This window comes from Brienomyrus brachyistius, chromosome 1 (genome assembly GCF_023856365.1).
Source record: "Brienomyrus brachyistius isolate T26 chromosome 1, BBRACH_0.4, whole genome shotgun sequence".
Taxonomy (NCBI): Eukaryota; Metazoa; Chordata; class Actinopteri; order Osteoglossiformes; family Mormyridae; genus Brienomyrus; species Brienomyrus brachyistius.
Window position 1 is genome coordinate 36920517 of NC_064533.1, and position 23197 is coordinate 36943713.

Genomic DNA, 23197 nt, shown 5'->3' on the forward strand with positions numbered 1-23197 from the left:
GTCTTTGTAAAAGGTTTTGAAATGGCTAAGCTAATACACTTTGGCAGACACGATACCATAGCCTTACACCAACATGAAGATATTTAGAACATTATTTACTTTTATTAAAACTTTTGCATAGTACTGTATGTTTGTAATGTGTTATCTGTATAGCTTCTGATACATATAAAAAATGTAATGTGAATACAACCTAATATGACTCAGCTTTTTAGCTACATTTAAAATTCTGATACTTTCATTTCATTAAGACATTTTCCATGGGATGTTTCTGTTACTTTGTTCCCCCCTGCATATACACACAGTTAAATATAATGATGTTTAATTTTGGCTGTTGTACTGTCATACCTCCCCTTGGGAAGCATTTATTCATTACCATCCACAGAGGAATTACTGTTTTCCGACAAATTCTGTACTCTGGCCAAATCCTGTCATCACACTGACCATGTGATAAACAGAGTGGACATCCACAGAAACAGACTCCTAATAACACACAGCAGGCCATAGTACCAAAGTGACATTCAGAAATAACAGATGCACACTTGATTACTCGGGTCAAGCTCAGCATACACTGCTGACTTTAGGAAACAATGGGCCAAGAGCAGCCCATGTAGATGTGGTTCAATATGCTTTGGCACAGAGAATTAGCAGGGAAGGTCCAGATGTTTTAAGCTGCAGCAGGAATGAAGTATTGCACTGGGGACATTCCAGCAAGCCCCATGTTTAAATTTAAAGCGTCACATCTGGGAAATTTTCCCTAGTAAACTGACCTGGTGATGAAAGGAAAAGAGGCACAGGCTCCATGCAGGCAGAAACATTGCTGATTGCAGTGATCATTTCAGGCACTGCAAAGGCAGCGATCATTTCAGGCACTGCAAAGGCAGCGATCATTTCAAGCACTGCAAAGACAGCCACCACCCTGCTCACCTCCTGCCGAGCCCAGGCCAACCAGGAGCAGATCCTCTGTTAAACCTAGCTTGTCGGCAGCAGCGACAGCCAGCTCACGTGCCGTGGCGGTGAGCGGCACGCGGATGGTGGTGTATGTATGATCCAGGCAGTAGATCTTGAGCAGCACTGCAGGAAGGGCACAGGAAATGAGTGACAAAGAGTAACAAAAGGAATAATAAGACTTTAGCTGCTGGTGTGTCTGTGCTGACCCCGAGTGCAGTTTCAAACATACTATCCTGTAGTGCATCGCTAACCTCGCCACAGCAACATGTTTACCACGGGATCACTCACTTTCATCATTGCTCTTGATTGGCTGCTGCCTTTGAAGTCGCTCTTCTCCTGTGTTGAACTGTCGCAGCACAGCTTTCTGTTCAGACGAAAGACACATGGGGGTGAGCATGACCACCAGGAAAGGCTGAGGAGAGGCTCTGACATTTACAGAAGAGCCGGGGACAGAGGTTGGGCTGTCCTGCTTTATGCATATGTGGGATGGGACACTCTGCCCCAGCTGAAGGACTCACTCAAACACTGCACACTGGCTATACACCAACCACAGTCTGGACCTCAGACACCCTCCTGGCTATACACCAACCACAGCCTGGGCCTCAGACACCCTCCTGGCTATACACCAACCACAGCCTGGGCCTCAGACACCCTCCTGGCTATACACCAACCACAGCCTGGACCTCAGACACCCTCCTGGCTATACACCAACCACAGCCTGGACCTCAGACACCCTCCTGGCTATACACCAACCACAGCCTGGGCCTCAGACACCCTCCTGGCTATACACCAACCACAGCCTGGACCTCAGACACCCTCCTGGCTATACACCAACCGCAGCCTGGGCCTCAGACACCCTCCTGGCTATACACCAACCGCAGCCTGGGCCTCAGACACCCTCCTGGCTATACACCAACCACAGCCTGGACCTCAGACACCCTCCTGGCTATACACCAACCGCAGCCTGGGCCTCAGACACCCTCCTGGCTATACACCAACCGCAGCCTGGGCCTCAGACACCCTCCTGGCTATACACCAACCACAGCCTGGACCTCAGACACCCTCCTGGCTATACACCAACCACAGCCTGGACCTCAGACACCTTCCTGGCTATACACCAACCACAGCCTGGGCCTCAGACACCCTCCTGGCTATACACCAACCACAGCCTAGGCCTCAGACACCTTCCTGGCTATACACCAATCGCAGCCTGGACCTCAGACACCTTCCTGGCTATACACCAACCACAGCCTGGGCCTCAGACACCCTCCTGGCTATACACCAACCACAGCCTAGGCCTCAGACACCCTCCTGGCTATACACCAACCGCAGCCTGGGCCTCAGACACCCTCCTGGCTATACACCAACCGCAGCCTGGGCCTCAGACACCCTCCTGGCTATACACCAACCACAGCCTGGACCTCAGACACCCTCCTGGCTATACACCAACCGCAGCCTGGGCCTCAGACACCCTCCTGGCTATACACCAACCGCAGCCTGGGCCTCAGACACCCTCCTGGCTATACACCAACCACAGCCTGGACCTCAGACACCCTCCTGGCTATACACCAACCACAGCCTGGACCTCAGACACCTTCCTGGCTATACACCAACCACAGCCTGGGCCTCAGACACCCTCCTGGCTATACACCAACCACAGCCTAGGCCTCAGACACCTTCCTGGCTATACACCAATCGCAGCCTGGACCTCAGACACCTTCCTGGCTATACACCAACCACAGCCTGGGCCTCAGACACCCTCCTGGCTATACACCAACCACAGCCTAGGCCTCAGACACCCTCCTGGCTATACACCAATCGCAGCCTGGGCCTCAGACACCCTCCTGGCTATACACCAACCACGGCCTGGGCTTTGTATGTAGTCTTCATTTTCTCAGCATATTTGCTTATTATTTGCATGACCATAACTATGAAGAACAGAAAATAGATTGTGCTGACCTTTTTTTGGGTGGACTTGGCATCTTCTGAACTGAAAATTTAAAAGAATAGAGGACTGTAAGTTACAATGACTGCAAGAAATGTGCAGAACATAACCCAGATATAATGGGCATCTCCAGAGCAGAACAAACTAACAGCAAAGGGCATACGTACTGGCGCTTCACCACCTTCTCCAGTTCAGGGAGCAGGTCCTTCAGGGCCGGGATGGTCCTGGAGTCGTCGGACACAGACATGTACAACTCCTGAAAGGCAAAGATCACGTCTGAAGAAAGGATGGACACATGCTGCTGGAATGGAGAAGCATCAGGCTCTGCAAGAAATCGCAAGAGACTGAACAAATTCAGTCTTAGAAGGTCCTACTTACATCTAAGTCTGCCAAAAACCTTCTTTTACTATTTCAATAGGACACCTTTCTCTGAAAGTAGCTTAAGGTATTTCCATAAATGCAGAATAAGTAAAAAAATAAATACTTTTTTCAACAAAAGAATAACAGTAAGAATAGAAGGACCACTGAGGTGTGGAGGAGATCAGGGGGCTTTCAGTGACAGACCTCCAGGAAAGCTAGCAAGGCCTCTTCCTCCTGGAGAAGCTCTCCGTAGATGGAGGCCCATTGCAGCACCAGGCGCACCACCCGCCGCTTGCTGCTGAGGGCGTAGTCCTGCCTCTCCTGCTCTGAGACTTGGGACAACTGAGCATGGTAGGTGGAGCGACGGTTAAGGTTGAGGCACTTGGGGGTCAGGTATGCTTCTACCCTCCCACTCCCCATTACAGTGCCCAGAGGGAAAAACGCCGAAAGGATATTGGGCCATGAGCATCGGACACAGTTGGTTATTGGGGAGGAAGACGCAGTGTGTGAGCACAAAGTCATCCAGGGCTGGGTCTGTGGAGACAAGGAGGACAGCGTCTAATGTTGCGGAGGGCTGGACACAGCCATACACACTGATATGATATTATAATCAATGCTAACGTACACACAATCACACACCACTTACCACCATAAAAGTTTCACACACACACATACACAATCCATTTACATACTGTACAAATTACACATACAACCACACGCACACAAACAAACTCAAATGGTCACCATACACACACACACACACACACAAATAGTCAATGTGAGCATTGTGTGTGTCTGTGAGATAAAATAGTGAATGTGACAGCATTTTATGTGTGTATAAGAGGAATTTTAAATATAACACAAATGGCGCCTCATACTAAGTGGCTTGTAATGATATAAGTAACTGAAGCCAATACCTAATTCTGTGAAGTGTGAGTCAAGTCGTATGGTCTCAAGGAAATGTTCTAGTATCTTCTCTGGTGTTCCGGACATGACATTGTACCTGTGAAGTAAAGTTTTGTTAATATACATTTCACTAATGAAATATGTCACCATTACTTTTCCTGACAGCCTCCGGTGTGTCACATCAAACTGGAGCCCCTACTGGCACCTTACAGACAGGATGCTGTGTCTTTAGCCAGCCGGGGTGGGGAGGGAGGGGGGGGCATTAGGTCAGACAAAGTTGGAGGGAAAACAGCTCAAGGGACCGCAGATCTCAGGAAACAGATACCGGAGGTTCAAGCGAGACACACCGCTGAGTCTGACGCGAGAGGCTGAGGCTTGGGGTATTAACCAGAGGGCAGTTACAGTGAGGAGGGCATTACTTATAGTGGGCCACCGTGCTGCCGTTGCTGGAGGGCCGCACGCCGCCAGGACTCTTCTCCAGCACCAGCACATCCTGCTGGTGCTCCTTCAGACGCACAGTGTTCGCCTCCACATCCTGCAGACACACATACAAACCATCCGGAAAGTTCCAGAACATCACACACCTTCATAGGTACCTGGCTCTTACCACACAGAACAAACTTGGATACACCTAGAATTATTCTGAGTAACAGAAAACACTCTGGTTTCACACAGGATTCTCCAGTCTCCTCCCGTAGGGCAAAGACATGTGGTGAGCTTAACTGGCCTGGCACCTCTAAACTGTCCGTGTGTGCAGTGTGTGTGCACTGCAATGGAATAGCATGCAATGTGGCCCTGGGATAGACTCCAACCCCCAGCTGCTCTATACTGGATACAGAGGATGTTTTTAACCACTGTTAATTACTGCATTTCATGAGATTGGCTCTAGTGCAATATTGCTAATGTACCACTAGAGGGGACTAGTGTTAAGGAAAAAAATGCATCCACCCATGAACTTGACAAGCCACACACACACACACAGACACACACACACACACACCATTCACGCACATTCATAACCAGTGTTGGGGAAGTTACATTACAGACAGCTCAGGTCCAGAAAGTACAAATCCGGACCAAGGTTTTCTTTCAACCAACCTGTTGAGTACAAAAAGGCACATTCACAGAGTACTCAACTGCTTGGTTGAAACAAAACCTTGGTCTGGATTTGCACTTTCTGGACCTGGCCTGTCTGTAATGGATTGCTTTTCTGAGCATCTTCCCCAGCACTGTTCATAACCAATGGACAATGTGGAAACTCCAGTTCACAGTAGCATGTTTTGGACTGTGGGAAGAAACTGGAGACCCTAGAAGAAACCCCATGATACCAAAGCGAGAGCATGCAATCTCATCACACACGCAGAGCCGTGATGGGGAACCGAACACTGGTGTGAGGTAACCATATTAACCACATCCCCACCATGCGACCGAAAACGATACAGAACAACCCAATCACACTTAACACAAAGATAAGTGTAATTCCCTGTTTCTTATAGACAATCTTAAAGTCATTAAATGTACCATCCAAAATCTGGCTTTAAAAACAAAGAAGTGCATTCATTTAGATTGGATTTGGTGCCTTCTCACCTGATTTGTCTACTGCCTAAATACGTATGTCCTGTTTCTGTTCACACATGCCATAAATTAGCATTAACAAAACCAAACTCCTTCTTCTTTGTATCAACTGTAACGACAGCATGTTTATAATAACCAGTATAAGACCAGCCTGAAGAACTCAGCAAGAGACCTATATCATATATACTCAATGACAAAAAGCACTCAGAAGTAATGGTCTGATTTAAATGTAATTTGACACACGTGCCGACCAGCGATGGGTATGTAAGTGATTCGATTCGCAAGGAGCTGGCACTTCTATTCACCAGGCACAGAGGACGCCTCGTAGACGCATTAGACAGCATTACCAGCACTTGATGGAGTTTGATGGGGGTCACATTGTGGATTTGCATGAGGATGAGGCCGGGTGATCGTATCGTGCAATTTCCCAGCATGTGGGACAAGCAGATGTCATTGTCACCCTGATGTTGGAACCAATGGAGCGTAAGTGCGGGCACTCACACACATCGTAAAGACTCCAGTTGCTCAAGACAGACCACACCAAGGGAGGACTGTCGTATTGTGCACCAAGCATCACAGAACTCCATGACAACTGCACCTGCCATCTGAACTCTCTACAACACCCCATGTCATCGCACACCGCGTCTCATCGACTGGCATCAGCCGGACCACGAGTTCACCACCCCATGCCCTTTTACCACATGCAGATTCATTTAATTTCCACCACTCCATCTGGGTGCTTAACGTTTTTTGTCACTGAGTGTATATTATTACTGTAAATCTTTCTCTAACCCCGCCTCCTGTGTCATAACATTGATCAACCTGCTGTGAGATTGGATGCAAAAAATGATGGAACGTTCACCCTGAGAATGCGGTTGAAGTCCTCCTTGTCCACGCGCAGGAACTGACAGTCATCCTCGCGCAGGACGATGGAGGCGGCCCGCGGGGCATCGTTCACCAGGGCCAGCTTCCCGAAGTCGTCGCCCTCGTGCAGCGTGCACACGACGCCCTGGATTGCAAGGTGATGGTTCCACTATCAGACCTCAGGTGCATCCATCAATAAAGCCTGTAAGCATTTAGCGTGTTCAGCAGGCACAGACTGGAGAACGAAATGAAATATCTATAATACCTTGCCATATATGACCACATTGACTGATCCTTTCAAAATGATGTACCAGGACGTGCCTTCTTCTCCTTGGTTAAACACTGCTCAGAAGAAAATTAACACACTTATGAGGGTGACAAATGTCAGGCCAGTCACAGTGGGACTGGCAGACAGTATAAAGTAATTTTGACAACATTAGTTCCTACTGGCCTACTTCAAATCACATCAGAAACAGTACTGAAAAAATAACACGAGTCACGTGACAAGTGAGGTGGGCCTGCGGGAAAGCATTCACTCACACACTGTGCCGGCTTTAGCATGGGCCTCGAAGATAAGAACACCGGCCAGTTCACGTTTCACCTGTGTTAGACAGAGAAAGCCTGTGAGCTTCACCGTGAGCCCGCCACATGGGAAGGGAGACTATGAGTATCGCGGTGGAACTGGCACTCACGGATGTGGAAAGATGCGATAAGGCTTTTATATGGAGAAGCTCTTCGTATATAATTTCCAAATCATCTACTGTTCGCTGACCTGGCCTGCAGAGGAAATGTGGAAAAAGTGAGATCAGTTGAAAAAATTTGTAGTGATTCGTGTTATTTTTGTTTCATTGTTCACAGTAAACATAAAAATCTTAAAGGTTATGTTGACCTCCTAACAGAAGAGGGCGATATTTCTCGCTTGTACTCACGCTTTCCTCAGGATCATGCGCATATGGGCATCGGGGCCTAACCGGGACAGCAGCAGCAGGGTGTCCTGCAGCTCTTCCTCGCTCTCCTTCTTCTCCTCCTCACTGGGAGGCGGCAAGTCCTCTTGCTCGTCGTCCAGGAAGCGGTAGAACAGGTATTTGTCCTGGAAGTCAATCTCCTGGTCCACTGGAACCCAAGTAAACACAGAGCACTTGTAACTAGTACCAGCTTGGTGCAGCCAAGAGCACAAGCCAGTATTTATTTCTCAAGTTCAGTTTCACACTAACTGAAGTGATAAGTATGACTATGACACATCTCTGGCCACATGGAGACTTGGAAACAGGACTGAGAAATGCTTCCCTGTACAGGACGTCCCATGCAGGATATTATCTCCTGATTGAGTGAGGGACTCACCGTGGTTGAGCATGCCCTCCTCCAGCAGTGCCTGCCACATGCCCACAGCCTGTGGCCGCGAGTGGATGCAGGAGCTCTGCTGAGCCAGCCAGTCCACGAGCTCTGTGCCTACGCAGCACTGCCTGCACGGGACAAAGATACGTACTGCAATGTGAGGATACACACACTGACAAACACGCAGCACTGCCTGCACAGGACAAAGATACGTACTGCAATGTGAGGATACACACACTGACAAACACGCAGCACTGCCTGCAAGGGACAAAGATACGTACTGCAGCATCAGGACACACACATTCACAAATACACAGCACTGGAACGGGAAAATGGCTACATACACACACAAATCACACAGAAATACATGCAGGTCATATTATGACATTATTCCACAAATGCCGTACATGTGTTTTTTTTGCAGGGGGGAGGAACATGACCAGGGTTTTGTGGACTGATCAGAGCTGCCAATCCCCAGTTTTCATATTTCTATAAACTGGTGTCTCTATCCTGACAACCCACTAGGGCGTCCTTATTGTTCACATGTCCAGGCTGTTGTCTTGCTCCCCTTTTTTCTCTAGTTCCTGTTGCGCCGAAAAGGAAACTAGAGAAAAAGCCTCCATTCCCTTCCTGTCCGCCATGCATGCACTTCTGCGGTCTCATGGTCATGTGACCTTTAAGGCCTTGTTGGTGTTTCTACCCACAACGTGAAGTAGGCAGAACAGCCTCACATGCCGCGGTCAGGTCATGTGACATAAAAAACCCAATCGTCAGGTTGGCGACGAGATCCAAATTACAAGGGAATTGCAGGAGGATGCAGGGTAGCGTTGTTAGCGCCCTCTGGATTTAGTGAGCATGCAAGCTAAGAAATATTGCTCACATTCTCTGTCGTCATGTACAGAGTGAACTTTCTAAGAAATCTCATTATAGTGGAGCAGACATGTTTGTCCCCCAACTGCTCCCCCAAAGCAACCACACCCTCCCCTGTGTCCCACATGCCAGTTTCAAAGGGCCTATCATTCATGACACAGCATGTCGGCCACCCAGCACACTGTCACCGCGGCCCATGCTACCAACACCCACCGGTACGTCTTCAGGTGAAACTTTCTGTCCCTGATCATGTGGGGCGCTCTGGACAGGATGCTGTGCCGTACAACCTTGCCTGCTCTCCGGATCCTTTCTGAGGGAACCTGTTGTGAGACCGGAAGGGGAAGGGGGCGGGTTGTCATTTAGCAGCGAACAGCACCAGTTCATAGGAGCGGACATTGAAAGGACAGGGGCAAAAGTGAAAGTCACAGCCGCTATCTGTACCTGCATGAGAGATTTAGGGCGGGGTTTGGGCTGACAGCCAATGAGTGGTGTCTGAAAAATAAAATGATGAGATGACACTGAAAATGCAAGAAAAAATGCACTACAAGGAACAAAAGATGAAGTCAAAATGCGGTGTGCCATGAAAACAGCTCATTTTCTGCTAGCATCTGCACCTGATTAATAAATTCTTCAACACAGCTGAAATGAATCTTCCCACATGATTGTTATCAAATACAGTAAAAATGAAGCAAAAATAAAAATATATTTCTATTTACTACACTACCCAACCGACACTTACTATTATGCAAAATGCAAAGTACTATCTCAGTGAGGAGCTCCTTAATCTAACCTTAATAAGGTACATATTGTCTTACATTTACACCCATTATCCATAATATTCAAACCACTGACAGGTGAAATGGATAACACTGATTATTGATTCTTACAACGGCACCTGTCAAGGACGTCATTATGCACAATATGGAGAAAAGTATTGGGACACCCGGCCATTACACTTACAGGAACCTTTATGACATCCCATTCTAAATCTATAGGCATCAATATGGAGTTGGTCCCCCATTTACAGCTATAACAGCTGCAACTCTTAGAAGGCTTTCCACAAATTTTTGGAGTGTGTCTATTGGAATTTTTGCCCAATCATCCAGAAGAGCATTTGTAAGGTCAGGCACCGATGTGGATGTGAAGACCTGGCTCACAATCTTTCTAGTTCATCCCAAAGGTGTTCAGTGGGGTTGAGGTCAGAGCTTTGTGCAGCCAGTCAAGTTCTTCCACACCAAACTCACCCAACCATGTCTTTATGGACCTTGCTTTGTGCACTAGAGCACAGAAGGGCCTTCCCAAAACTGTTCCCAGAAAGCTGGAAGCAGAAGTTTGTCCAAAATGTCTTGGTATGCTAAAGCATTAAGAGTTCCCTTCACTGGAACTAAGTGGCCTAGACCAACCCCTAAAAAACACCCCGATACCATTATCCATCCTCCACCAAACTTTACAATGGGCACCATCAGATTGTCAGACAGAGAAGTGTGACTCGTTAGTCCACCGGACATGTTTCCACTGCTCCAAAGTCCAGTGGCAGCGTGTTTTACACTCCATCCAATGCTTGGCATTGACAATTGGTGATGTGACACTTGCATGAAGCTGCTCGACCATGGCAGTCCATTCCATGAAGCTCTCCATGAAGCAGTTTTTGTGCTGGGGTTAATGCCAGAGGAAGTTTGGAACTGCATTATAGAATCAATAAAGCACTGGCAACTTGTATGCACTATGCCCCTCAGCACTTGACGACCCCACTCTGTTACTTTACATGGTCTGCCACTTCATGGCTGAGTTTCTGTTATTCCTAAACGCTTCTACTTTGCAATAATACCACTTACAGTTGATTGTGGGATGTCTAGCAGTAATATGATTGAATTCACTGAGCTCTAAAGAACACCCAATTCTTTCACAAATGTTTGTAAATTTGACTGCAGGGCTAGCTGCTTGATTTTATACACCTTTGGCAATGGGTCTGAATGAAACCTGAATTCAGTGATTAAGAGGTGTGTCCCAACACTTTGTCCATATAGTATATATTAGGCAAGTGAACAGTCAGTTCTTGGAGTTGATGTGTTGGAAGGAGAAAAATGGGCAAGCACAATGATCTGAGTGATTTTGACAAGGGTCAAATTGTTATGGCTAGATGACTAGGTCAGAGCATCTCCAAAACGGCAGGTCTTGTGGGCTGTTCCCAGTATGCAGTGGTCAGTAACTACCAAAAGTGGATCAAGAAGAGCCAACTGATGAAACGGTGATGAGTGCCCAAGGTTCACATATGTGCATGGGCAGCGAAGGCTAGCCCACCTAGTCCAATCCCACAGGAGAGCTACTACACTATACTATACTATCATAAAAGGTTTCAGAATGCACAGTTCATTGCAGCTTGCTGTCTACGGGGTAGTGTGGCTACAGACTGGTCAGAGTGCCCATGGTGACCCCTATCCACCAGCGAAAGTATCTACAATGGGCACGAGTGTCAGAACTGGACCATAGAGCAATGGAAGAAGGTCTGATGAATCACGTTTTCTGGTACATAATGTGGATGACTGGGTGTGTGTGCATCATTGACCTGGGGAAGAGACAGCACCAGGATGCACTATGGGAAGAAGACAAACCAGCAGAGGCATTGTGATGCTCTGGGCAATGTTCTGCTGGGAAACACTGGGTCCTGGCATTCATGTGAATGTTACTTTGACATGCATCACCTACTTAAACATTGCAGCAGACCAAGTACACCTTTTTATGGCTATGGTATTCCCCAATGACAGTGGCCACTTTCACCAGGATAATGTGTCCTGCCACACTGCAAGAATCGTTCAGGAATGGCCTGAGGAACATGAAAAAGAATTTAAGATTTCGCATCTACGGAATGTATTGGACAAACAGATCCCAGGAGGCTCCACCTTACAGGTTACAGGACTTAAAGGATCTGCTGCTAATGTCTTGGTGCCAGATACCACAGGACACCTTCAGAGGTCTTATGGAGATCAAGCCTCGATGGGTCAGAGCTGCTCTGGTGGCATGTTAACTAGTTTATGGAATATGGATGATGGGTCTATGATGGCTAGACACACACACACTGAAGTCATATAACTAAGATAAAAAGGCAGATAAAGCATCTGGGGACATTTACTACAAACCTGCAGGGGGCGCTGCGTTTAGCCTGTTGCTCTCCTATGAACACGCGTCTCGTTTTTAGGGTTTCGGTTGGTTGTGTTTCACATCCATTGTCTGATAGTTAATTACGCATTATATCCGCCCTGTTACTGCCCAGCCAGCTGTGCTGCCTGGCACAGGGGTTAGAGAAGCATTTATGTGGTAATAAGACATCCCGGGGGGTGCTCCGAATGCGGCGATAAGCGACAGTAAGTGGCTGGATGAGAAGTTTAGGGCAATTTTACGGAGGAACAGACTGGCCTGGAAGTACGGTGTGAGGTTACTGTGATTTCTGTGCACCCTGCAATCCTGGTGAAGGTAAAGGGCCACAAAATATCTCAGCTATCCTTTGGGAATCACGACGGGCCCACAATAGATGCGTAATCAGGAGCTGTATAATCACTAATGTGGCAATAAACACCAGAGCGATTCTCTCTGCTGTAATAAGACCACTCTTCTGCATTATCCAAAAGCATCTCTGCCAGACTCGCAGTCCACTCCCATTTCATTTTAATGTTACATTCGAAACGCAGCATACCGCTGCAAACTGAGCGCTATCCTGCCCAAAGCCAGCACCATCGTCCTCTGTAGACAAACGTTTCATCCAGGACTTGACTAGTCTTGGTGCCGTCTCCCTAAACAATGCACATCCCAGGATGTGTGTTTACCTGTTTTATTTTTTTATCGCCGGGAGCAGTGCCAGGTGGGACTGTCCCTGGAAGGGACAGCGGGAAGCGGCCGCTCCTGTATATTTAGCTGTCCTGTTCCCTCGCCCTCGTAACTGCGGAAGTCTGAGCCTAAAGTAGACACTGATGCATCAGTCTTCACGTAAGCAGCAGATAAACACGGATAGTCTGTCGCCGCTCTGACATTCTTCAGAACACCCTGAAGAGCACAAGCTAATCATTAAGAGCTTGGTGGCAATTAGCCAGCGTCATGCTTTTAGGATCAGAGGTTCGGCACTGTAGCCTTGTGGGTGAATCCCACCCCAGGCAGCTTGTTGGACAAGCTCTACTTTACTTTCACAGCCCAAAGTCATGCAGTTAGGTCAACAGGCGTCTCTAAACTGCCATGTGTATGTGCCCTGCAATGGACTGGCATCCCAGCCAAAGTCCTACCTTTACCTTGTGCCCATGTGGCCTGGAAAAGATTCCAAACCCCCCCCCCCCCCCACACACACACACACACACACACACACACACACACACAAACTCTGCCCATGGTAAGAGTTTCCGTTTTGCTATTTTTTCATTTCCGCTTGTAAATCATAACAAAATCCTGCATATTCGGTAAATCCACAGTTATTTTATCTCGGAGGCTTTTGTTAAGGCTGTTAGACAGGGAGCCCTAAAACGCTCATTTTGTCCACTTTTTAAGTCATGATGTTTGAATCATGTGACAACACTTTGGCCAGGGCTAACTTGGGTACAAACCAATATGGTGCAGTGTTTCTACTGCTTTCCATGCAATGAGAAAGAGAGGAGAAAGTAGCTATGTAAACCAAACTAAAATTCACAGCTCGGTACAAACCTCAGTTTTGGGTTCATAGTTTGTTGCAATTTTGGTATAGCAGGGAAAACAGAATTTGTTCTGAGATTATATATTATCAAAACTGAATAATAATTATTTGCACATCGTGAAAAAAAAATTTAATTTTAATGTATAACTTCATAGCGATTTTAATGAACTAAATCATGTGTTTTCTGCTACCAAGTATGGTCGTCTATGTGTAGCTGAATTTCTCAAAATGCCACGGAGAGACAAACTGCTCCAGCCTTGTTCTGTTCTTTCCCACACACAAATGATGCTGTCTCAGATGAGTTAACTCATTGGATGTGTTCTCAGCAACATATTCAAGTTCAATATTACAGAGCTGACGGTCTTGATTTAGTCAGCTACCTTGTTAAGGCTGTTAGACAGGGAGCCCAATGCACTCTTGCTCATGTTATCTTTGTCCGGCATTCCTGGGAAAACAAAAGATGAGAATGTTTCTATGGGACATCCAACAAAAATGCAGCACCTCCCAGAGTACAAGACAAACAGTACCATCTAGCACAAATGCTAATTTTAAGATTAGATTTAGATAACACCGCACAGTGGTACAGCGATGGCACAGCTCTGAGTTCATTATCTACTGGGGGAGTACTCCGTATTTTTAGAAATGACTTACACTTTGTGCTACTCATCTCCTGTTCCAACTATAAAACATAGTCAAATATATTCAGTCTCTCGTAACCTCTTGGTGTGGTGGTGGCCCACTGGAGTCCCTGTACCCCACCCAGCTGTGTGTGTGTGTGGAGATTGCACGTTCTCCCCATGTCGTGTAGATACTCCAGCTTCCTCTCACCATCCAAACACATGCAGTTAAGCGAACTGGTACCCCTACACTGCCCACAATGGAAACACCTAGCATGTTTGGCATTACCCTTTAAAAATTACTACCTGAAAATTGGCAGTAATCTTTATAAACGATCAACGAGTGTTGCAAGTATCATACATTGGATGATTAAATACGTAACTGGAGCAACAGTTGAATACAGTTCTGCAGTCTCTAAAAACTGGAAGTGTTTCTACAATTTTGGCCACTAGTGTAACTGCATGTCTTTGGACTGCAGGCGGAAACCTGCTAACACAGAGAGAACAGGCCAAACCCACACACAGAGTGGAGGTGAGATTCCAACTCCCAATAGTGACTCAACAGCGCTGCCCACTGAGCCACCATTTAGTCTTTTTCAGCACTTTATCAAAGATGAGCTAATCCAGAAGACCTTTCAGGGATGCTGCTGTAGTAGCCAGTACTTACTGTCATTGTTGAGTCCACTTTCCATAGCACCGTAGGGGGGGGCCAAGAGCCCAGCCATGCACTGCCGGTATTTCTGCAAAAAAAAAAAAAAACTGAATACTATTTGCAACTTCAAGAAGGTATCTCTCCTCATATTCCAGTGGTCAGAGAGCTGAAAGAGACTGTTCAGGTTATACCTATGGGTAATGTAGCGGTTATAAGGGTTTGATCTTTCAAGCCGAATGACTTGAAGCGTTGCAGTAAAAACACTTAAGTGACTTTAAAGATGCTTGTAGAACAGAATAAATGCATTAGCTGAAAAAATAAATGGAAATGACATCTTGTCTTGATAGATAGAAAATGTCAGACACATCAAATATCCTCCATGGGCATCCAGGACTGTTTATTTTACTGCAAAATAAATAGAAGCGTTGTTTCTCTGGGTCCTATTTTTAGACTCACAGGTTCGTACCTCACATCTATTTTAGGCACGTTCACCAGTACACTTCACCAGTTTCTTTGCACCTTACGTTTTTCTGCATCACAAATTGACAGTGAAACACGTAGGCTATTAACCTTGTAAAAATGCATGCTTGTTTTCTGGTTAAATTTGGAAATAAACACAATGTGTTTTCATCTGAATTACTTATCTGTCAAGAAAGCTGTTTATTTAATAAAACTGCACATGTTCTGTCTTAACTGGAGGACAGTGGTTTATGGATTCGTTGACTGTGAAAATAATGGTTTGGTTAAAGAATAATCCTGCCCAACTCGCTCCATCCTCACCACTCAACTAACTTCATCCTCACATTACAGCACTCTGTGCATCTTCAGTCAAATCTGTCAAGAGCATGAAGTCTGTACTCTAGTGTGCGTCTGTCCATAGATTTTACAAGTTCCTGGTGGGATATACTCCAATAGCATGTCCGCCAAACCAGAATGCATGTCTATCAGAAGAAGAAATTATTCATATTTACGTCAATAATGACGGATTCTAACATTTTTCGGTCTCTAATCCTACCATGGCTTAAAGCGTACGGATTACATTGTTTGAATGGATTTGTGGGAGGGCTCTCAATACATAGTAATTGTGAATTTGAGGCAAATACAGGAAATTTAAACTACCTCTTCAATTTTGGAAAAAGAAGTCGAGTTACCAGACATTTAAGCTCTGTAAAACGATAAATGCATCTCACTTAACGCTAGAATCCGCAACAAAAAACCAAGGACACATTAATGCATGGGCTTATTGAGGCCAAGGATCAAGCACTGTTTCAACAGACTCTAAAAAATCCTGTTTAACAAGCAAGCAAGCATATATGTCAGTGCGTGTGTGTCGTTCCTGGTATTCAGTAGCAGCCTAATGAATTAGATTATAATCGCGCTCATTGATTTATTGATTGATTCAAGTATTCGATAGTGATGTAATATAATATGCAACAACGCATTGTGCTCTGCAGAAACAGTTAACAGTGAGATGTCGGTAGTAATTAATTATATGACCTGAAAAAGATAATATAGTACATACAAGTCACCGAACATATGTATTTTATCAACATTTGCTTTATTTGCAAGAAGACACGTCCTCAAATGGATATTTCAATACATCTCAGAAACCCACTTATATCGGGAGACGTCGCCACTGCTTCACCTAAACTGTTCTTCAACTTGCACAGTAGGACTTACCGATTCGATGTTAAGCTGACAAATGCACGTGGGCTTAACAACTGGCGTATGGTGCCGATCAAGGTCCAAGCAAATAATAATTCACAGCAAATGCTTCCCCGTTATTAAAGACGATGCCCGAACGCGCCTTTGTTGTAATTCTTCCTTCTTCAACTTTTCCCTCCGGTACAATCTGTACGGCAGGACAAAGCCTAAAGAGACGGATACGTCTAGCGCCCCATAAGTGACCGCTGTGTCCCTGCCCACCCGAAATCACTTTTCCTCTGACACGTACGAGGTTGGTGGCAGCTCAAGGACAGCAGGATAGAGTCACATTAATTCCTTATTGAAAGTGGTGTTTATACCGAGCTCCCATTTGTGCGAAAATCCTAAAGTCACGGTAAATTACAATGAAAATTTTACGACTTTTTGCGCCTTTTACCGCAAGATTAACTACAAGCATAACTGATAACATTAAATCATACGACAATTAAATGAATGAAATAATGATGCGGGTTATGATTTACAATGCAGGAAATTATGAGCAATGTACAGTAAATTCAAATAAGGCTTTTATTTCCGTCTTAGTGGTTGTCAGCAGAAAATGGGCTCATTTAATATGAATTTGCGTCGTCACATTCCTTTTAGACGTGTATTTCATGTAAACATTAAACTTTCCCATTCATCATCAAATATTTTATAAATTTCTAAACGATTTTAAAACAAATTTTAAAATTTGCTAAAACCAGAATTTGAAAGATTATAATAACGATATAAAAACGGTTATAATAAAAAAGAAAACACTAAATTTCTAATGAAAAACCTAAAAGCATTATCTATCCATAAATATACATGATGTCCAAAACAAAACAAAAATCCAAATCATTAGTGTTTAAAACACTAGCAAACACCTTTTCAAAATCTGTAGATGTCTTAATTAAGTAAATAACATTTTGCATGTATTTTTGTATATTTGTATGCACAATACTCAAAATGTTGAAGATGGGCAGCGGTACATAAACGTACATCTTCCATCCATCAATCATTTCACCATTGCCCACAGCCAATCAGAAGCAAGCTAACGAAGGACACCTCTGACGTTAAGAATGATTGTTCCTTCTTCTTATAGTCATTTCAGTTATCACAGTCCAAACACAATCCACTATGGGCTTTGCCGTCTGAGCATTTAAAACCACAGCAAGCAAGCAAGCTGCTCACTGGAGACAGAACTTGGTACCACATTTATGAGGAAGCACTGTGTAATGAATCTTTAACAAGCCACCAAGTTTTTTGGGCCCTCGCTGTTCTTCTGTAATGTCTCATGCGGTTCTTGTAGTGTAACGGCATTTCATGAAACAAAGGAGTCAGACGCAGATGTGGAATAAGCAGGCAGGTTACATTAACACGAGCAGGTGCTCATAACAGTAACAATTCTTCATATTTATAGAAGTTTCTGCAAGGGTTTAACTTAGATCCTGTCTTACTATTAACTTTATGGCACTATTATGTACCAATATGTTTAATCATATAACTCTATCATGGAAATACATTATATTTCCAAATCATATATGAAATTCGCTACCAAACACTACAGTGAGACGAAACGTGATCTATCATCTTAATTGAAGGAAGTACAGTGTTTTTTCTAAGCCTCAGGGGCATTGTGGGTCTTGACCATCTGACAGTAAACACTAGGAAACTGAGAGTGCCTGCGGCCATCTGTGTCTGACCTTGACGATGATGTAATGTGTCCTTCTAATCTGTTATCGTTTCATCTGATTAGATGTCCTGCTTGGAAAGGCCAAGGGAGGGGCAGGAGATTAGAGGTTGAAAACCGTAAGAAACGTGAAGTTTTTAAGAGAGGCTGAATGCAACATGGTGTCTCATAACCAAGGGAGTGAATCGGGGGGCGTGATGTCTAAAGGCACCGAGAGCCACAGCGCAACATCAATTTGAAAATCAACAATACATTTCTGGGTATTGACCCTATATGGTAAAATGAAACTCATGAAAACGTGCTTTTTCTTCATGTTTTGGTTTGGGAAGAACAGTTAAGGACATTCTGAATCGTCTCGGGTTATTAGTGCTGAATTTGTGCTAAATAAAAGCATATGTAGCACTTAGGGATACATCTTTTACTGACAGGTGAAACACATAAAATGTCAAGGCATGTCAGACTACCTCAAAAGTGGCTGACAGACCTCAGACTCTAGAGGGTTAATTGGGAAATAACTTTGAAAGCATGACAGCAGTACATTCTGATCATTCTGCACTTTCAGCGAAAGCCAATTTGGACTGGGGCTGCTCTCCCCAAATGCCAGCGCCTGTTAATCAGCCTTCCCCGCTGACACTGCATGGACACCGTCTGCCATTACCGACGGCCAAAGTTTGGCTGCTTTTGCATATATCCAGTACATGAACATGAACTTACACTGGGAATGATTCGGTGAAATCAAGATTGAATGGTGGACAGGAGATAAGAATTTTAATCCCATGTGGGATTCAGAATAGAATTAAGGTATGAAAACAGCATTATTTCATTTATGGCTTGCATTCCCCAGAATACTCCAGAATTAGAACAAGACCTGTTCACTGGCTGTCGTTCAGCAGTGGTGCCCTGTTCTGCGCCTGTCTCCAGCACAGGCAGCCTTTGTCAGTACCATTGAATGCACCTAAATGTGGCAGCTACGCTTAGCTGCGGAACAAAACATCAGGTGAAAGGCAGCCAAAGGTGATCCAGGCCACCATTTTGGCTCACGTCTGTGGAATAAAGTGGCAACAGCAACTTCCTGTTTTAGCAGGAAATACACTGCAGCTGTCTGTTCTTCGAGCGTCTCTATTACACTGCCCTTCTTCATTTGTTTTCCCTTAACCTCAGTGAACCTGCATATACTACAAAATACACTGAGAGTTTTCCACCCAGAATCATATACAGTACAGTACTATGCAAAAGTCTTAGGCAGTCCAAAGAAATATTTAAAGCAAATTAAGAGTGACACAATAAAAACTAGTAATAATTTCTTCTGTTTTCTAAAAAGTTACTGATATCTAGTTGGATGGCTAGATGAACACCGCTTCAGTTCCCAAACTTCTCCTCAGGGGCACCTCAGCCGTTCCATGATTTTGTTAAATTTCACCGACAGCTCAATTAAATAATTAAATATGTTGGTTTAAAAAGTCAGCGACAGATTGACTAGCTGTATGAGGTGTGATAGTGGCCAAGTCGAAAGATACATGACTGTACTGGATGGTCACTGCAATTACTATAATGATTTTAGCAGAGGTTCTGAAATGGCTAAGCTGACACACTTTGACAGGCATAATATCATAGTTTTACACCAACATGAGGATAATCTAAACATAATTTTCTTTGTCTGCCTAAGACTATTGCACAATATTGTTGCTAGCAAGTATGTATAAGCATGTAAATAAGTGCCTATGAAATCACTACCTAGCGACTACATAATGCAATTACTGAACATTAAACATTATGTAGGTTCAGCAAGATGTTTTTAAATTCAAATGCTCATAGCTGACCAAACCTTATGTTAAATAAGAAGCAGGCACATTGAATTGAATGTGCTGTGAATAAATAGTTCCTAAGCAATGAATAACATACACAAACCCACAGACTTTTGGGTAACCCAGTTTTTTCTCAGTCATTTTCAGGGAGGATCTACTCAGCCAGGGACTCCCAGCATGCATTTTGAGATGGTCTGTCTGCCCAGACTGGGCACAAAGACGAAATGCACTCGGCAGGGGGTGGGGGGGGGGCTGGCTTCTCTCCACAAAAACAATCTCCATTTTCGCAGGTTTGCATTCACAACCTGGTCAAAGCCAGTGGCAAACACAGCAGTTAAAGACACTGTCACAAGCTGAAGCCCCAAGAGGGACCTTTAAACCAAGTACCCAACTTTAAGAATATATTACAGTATAAATAAACTGGATTGACACAGTGGGTTGGTAGGTAGTACTGTTGCTTGTGATGTACTGGCATCCCATCCAGGGTGTCCCCTGCCCTGTGCCCTGAGATGGACTGGCATTCCATCCAGGGTGTCCCGTGCCCTGTGCCCTTGATGGACTGGCATCCCATCCAGGGTGTCCCCTGCCCTGTACCCTTGATGGACTGGCATCCCATCCAGGGTGTCCCCTGCCCTGTGCCCTGAGATGGACTGGCATCCCATCCAGGGTGTCCCCTGCCCTGTGCCCTTGATGGACTGACATCCCATCCAGGGTGTCCCCTGCCCTGTGCCCTGAGATGGACTGGCATCCCATCCAGGGTGTCCCCTGCCCTGTACCCTTGATGGACTGGCATCCCATCCAGGGTGTCCCCTGCCCTGTGCCCTGAGATGGACTGGCATTCCATCCAGGGTGTCCCCTGCCCTGTACCCTTGATGGACTGGCATCCCATCCAGGGTGTCCCCTGCCCTGTACCCTTGATGGACTGGCATCCCATCCAGGGTGTCCCCTGCCCTGTGCCCTGAGATGGACTGGCATTCCACCCAGGGTGTCCCCTGCCCTGTACCCGTGATGGACTGGCATCCCGTCCAGGGCGTCCCCTGACTTACACCCTATGCTCCCTAGGGTAGACTTTTGGCTCCCTGTGAATGTGCAATCATGAAACAGCTCCTAAACATGGATAAATAAAGAGTAAAAAACAGATAAAACTTGTAATACTAATAATAATACTACCATAACAATACTAATAATACTACCAAATATTTAGTTGTTTTGAATAGATGAATTTGCAAAAAGCCAACATAAGTCATAAAAAGTTAACTTTCTATTTGTAAGTAACTAATGATTTTTCAACTCTGGTCAAACATACAGTATCACCCAGGTTTCTATCACCAACTCTCAGGGTGTGTAACCAGTCACAGTTTACACAGTACTGATAAGACTTTGTATTAAATGTGCTCCATTATTTATGTATTTCCACCTGTAAGTATGACCTATCAACATGATAAAAACATTATTAAAACAAGTTGTCAGTTGGCTTTTTTTTATTGACAGTTATCAGTTTTTTTAGCATGTGTTACATTTTCTAGCCAGAGGGTGCTGCTATGAGCTCAGCCTGCATGCTTGAGCTCAGTACAGAGCCGGTGAGAGCTGATAACATCATTTACATACGGGAAATGGCAACTTGACAGCCGTTTGCCTTAAAAGCCCCTTTAGGTCCTGTCGGCCTCATTCTGGTACACCGCCCCTCCTGGAACCACATGGAGACGATAGCAAGCACCCCCATGTGGAGGGATGGTGCAAAGACACGGTGGCTGGACACTAATGAGCTAAGGGTTCTGGCACAAAGCTTTTGTTAAGAATTAAAGCGGTTGTTTTAAGTAAGCAACTTTCAGCAGCTTATCCAGTACGGGGTCTGGCGCCTATCCAAGACAGCACAAACACAGAGAAACACACTGGAAAGGATATCAGTCCACTGCAGGGGACACACATGCACAAACTCACATGACATTAGCAATTTTTAGAGACACTAACTGTGTGTCTTTGGACTAGGGTTGGAAAGCTGTCTATGGAATTGCATGATCTCCCTGTATTGCACAAAGGGGAGGGATTCAAAACCTCAGTCCTGGAGGGGGCAGGTGATAGCACTGCCCAACAAGCTACTGAGTCACCCCCATTATGTGTGTTTCTTATTATATGTATCAATAATTATTATGAACTCAAATACAAAATACTTAAAAAAAAATAACAGTGCAGTAAGTACTAGACCGTACCAGCATTATGTCATGGTTACATAGGGCTCTGTTTTGGGAGCGTCTTCATCTACCCGTCGTGTCTTATCCTTTCCCACAATCCTGTGGAGGCGAGTTTCCCAAAGGCATCAACATGCTTAAAGCAAGCTGGCATTGTTAAAACCAGCAGGAACTTGGCCGTTACATTCAGTCTGGTTTCTAATAGTTTGAATAATTCTTACAAAGTGAGGGATAATATGAAATTCTCACAGGATGCAGAGAACGTTAAACAGATGGCACCCGCATGCGAGATCACAACACGAGCTGTCAGTATCAGTGCCCAGCCAGTGAAAGTGCACGGCTGTGTTAGAGCCTGTGAGAAACTGTAAGTGACACTCCTCTCTCTCTCAAGCTGCAGATATCATAGTAACAAGACTTTAGCATTTACAGAAGCACTGCAGGGAACAACACTACAATGGTGAATCATTTGGTGAATAATACATACAAGTCTCACTGTTTCCTCACACTGAGATACATGCCACACACTCTGCAGTGGGCATATAAACCTTCCTAAACTGAGCTATGAAAGCACCCAGCACTCAGAGTTGAATGTCAATTAATAAAAGTCAGAGCAGCTGAGAGCAAGGTCAGGAACTGTGATGAAACCCTGTCGAACAAGTATACAACTCAACTCCTTCCAGCAAACCCGCAACTCAACACTGTTAGAGAAACCTCAACTCAAACCTCTATCGCATTAGAGCAATGTTTTAAAACACCAGACTGAGTAGAAGGATGCTTAGCATGATCTGGCTGCCCCATCTGGCTCCCAACCTGGACCCAGCCTGAACACAACCTGAACTCAGCCTGAACCCAGCCTGGACCCAACCTTAACCCAACCTGGACTCAGCCTGAACACAACCTGAACTCAGCCTGGACCCAACCTGAACAGAACCTGAACTCAACCTGAACCCAACCTGGACACAGCCTGAAACCAGCCTGATTCCAACCTGAACACAACCTGGACCCAGCCTGAACCCAGCCTGATCCCAGTCTGGACACAATCTGGACCCAACTCCAGCATAGCTCAGTCTCCAGCCACAGTTC

The 23197-nt window shown here is 45.2% G+C and overlaps 1 protein-coding gene across 5 annotated transcripts in view; it reads right to left on the reverse strand.

The window, feature by feature from the left end:
* Nucleotides 1-23197, reverse strand: part of LOC125750355 (rap guanine nucleotide exchange factor 4-like) — a 37581-nt gene that overhangs the window by 7726 nt on the left and 6658 nt on the right. For 2 of the 5 annotated variants that reach the window (XM_049028042.1, XM_049028031.1), the window contains 18 exons: nucleotides 14760-14832; nucleotides 13856-13920; nucleotides 9245-9295; nucleotides 9017-9123; nucleotides 7940-8061; nucleotides 7528-7711; nucleotides 7291-7375; nucleotides 7139-7199; nucleotides 6864-6940; nucleotides 6597-6743; nucleotides 4579-4694; nucleotides 4171-4256; nucleotides 3709-3787; nucleotides 3458-3608; nucleotides 3061-3149; nucleotides 2908-2938; nucleotides 1237-1312; nucleotides 925-1071 (listed from right to left, as the gene is read on the reverse strand). In XM_049028042.1, coding sequence (XP_048883999.1) covers nucleotides 925-1071; nucleotides 1237-1312; nucleotides 2908-2938; nucleotides 3061-3149; nucleotides 3458-3608; nucleotides 3709-3787; nucleotides 4171-4256; nucleotides 4579-4694; nucleotides 6597-6743; nucleotides 6864-6940; nucleotides 7139-7199; nucleotides 7291-7375; nucleotides 7528-7711; nucleotides 7940-8061; nucleotides 9017-9123; nucleotides 9245-9295; nucleotides 13856-13920; nucleotides 14760-14832 — 1747 coding nt within the window. Of the gene's footprint in view, nucleotides 1-924; nucleotides 1072-1236; nucleotides 1313-2907; nucleotides 2939-3060; nucleotides 3150-3457; nucleotides 3609-3708; nucleotides 3788-4170; nucleotides 4257-4578; nucleotides 4695-6596; nucleotides 6744-6863; nucleotides 6941-7138; nucleotides 7200-7290; nucleotides 7376-7527; nucleotides 7712-7939; nucleotides 8062-9016; nucleotides 9124-9244; nucleotides 9296-13855; nucleotides 13921-14759; nucleotides 14833-16424; nucleotides 16675-23197 lie in introns of those variants that run through there. The other 3 variants (XM_049028064.1, XM_049028053.1, XM_049028075.1) reach the window with 2 other exon arrangements.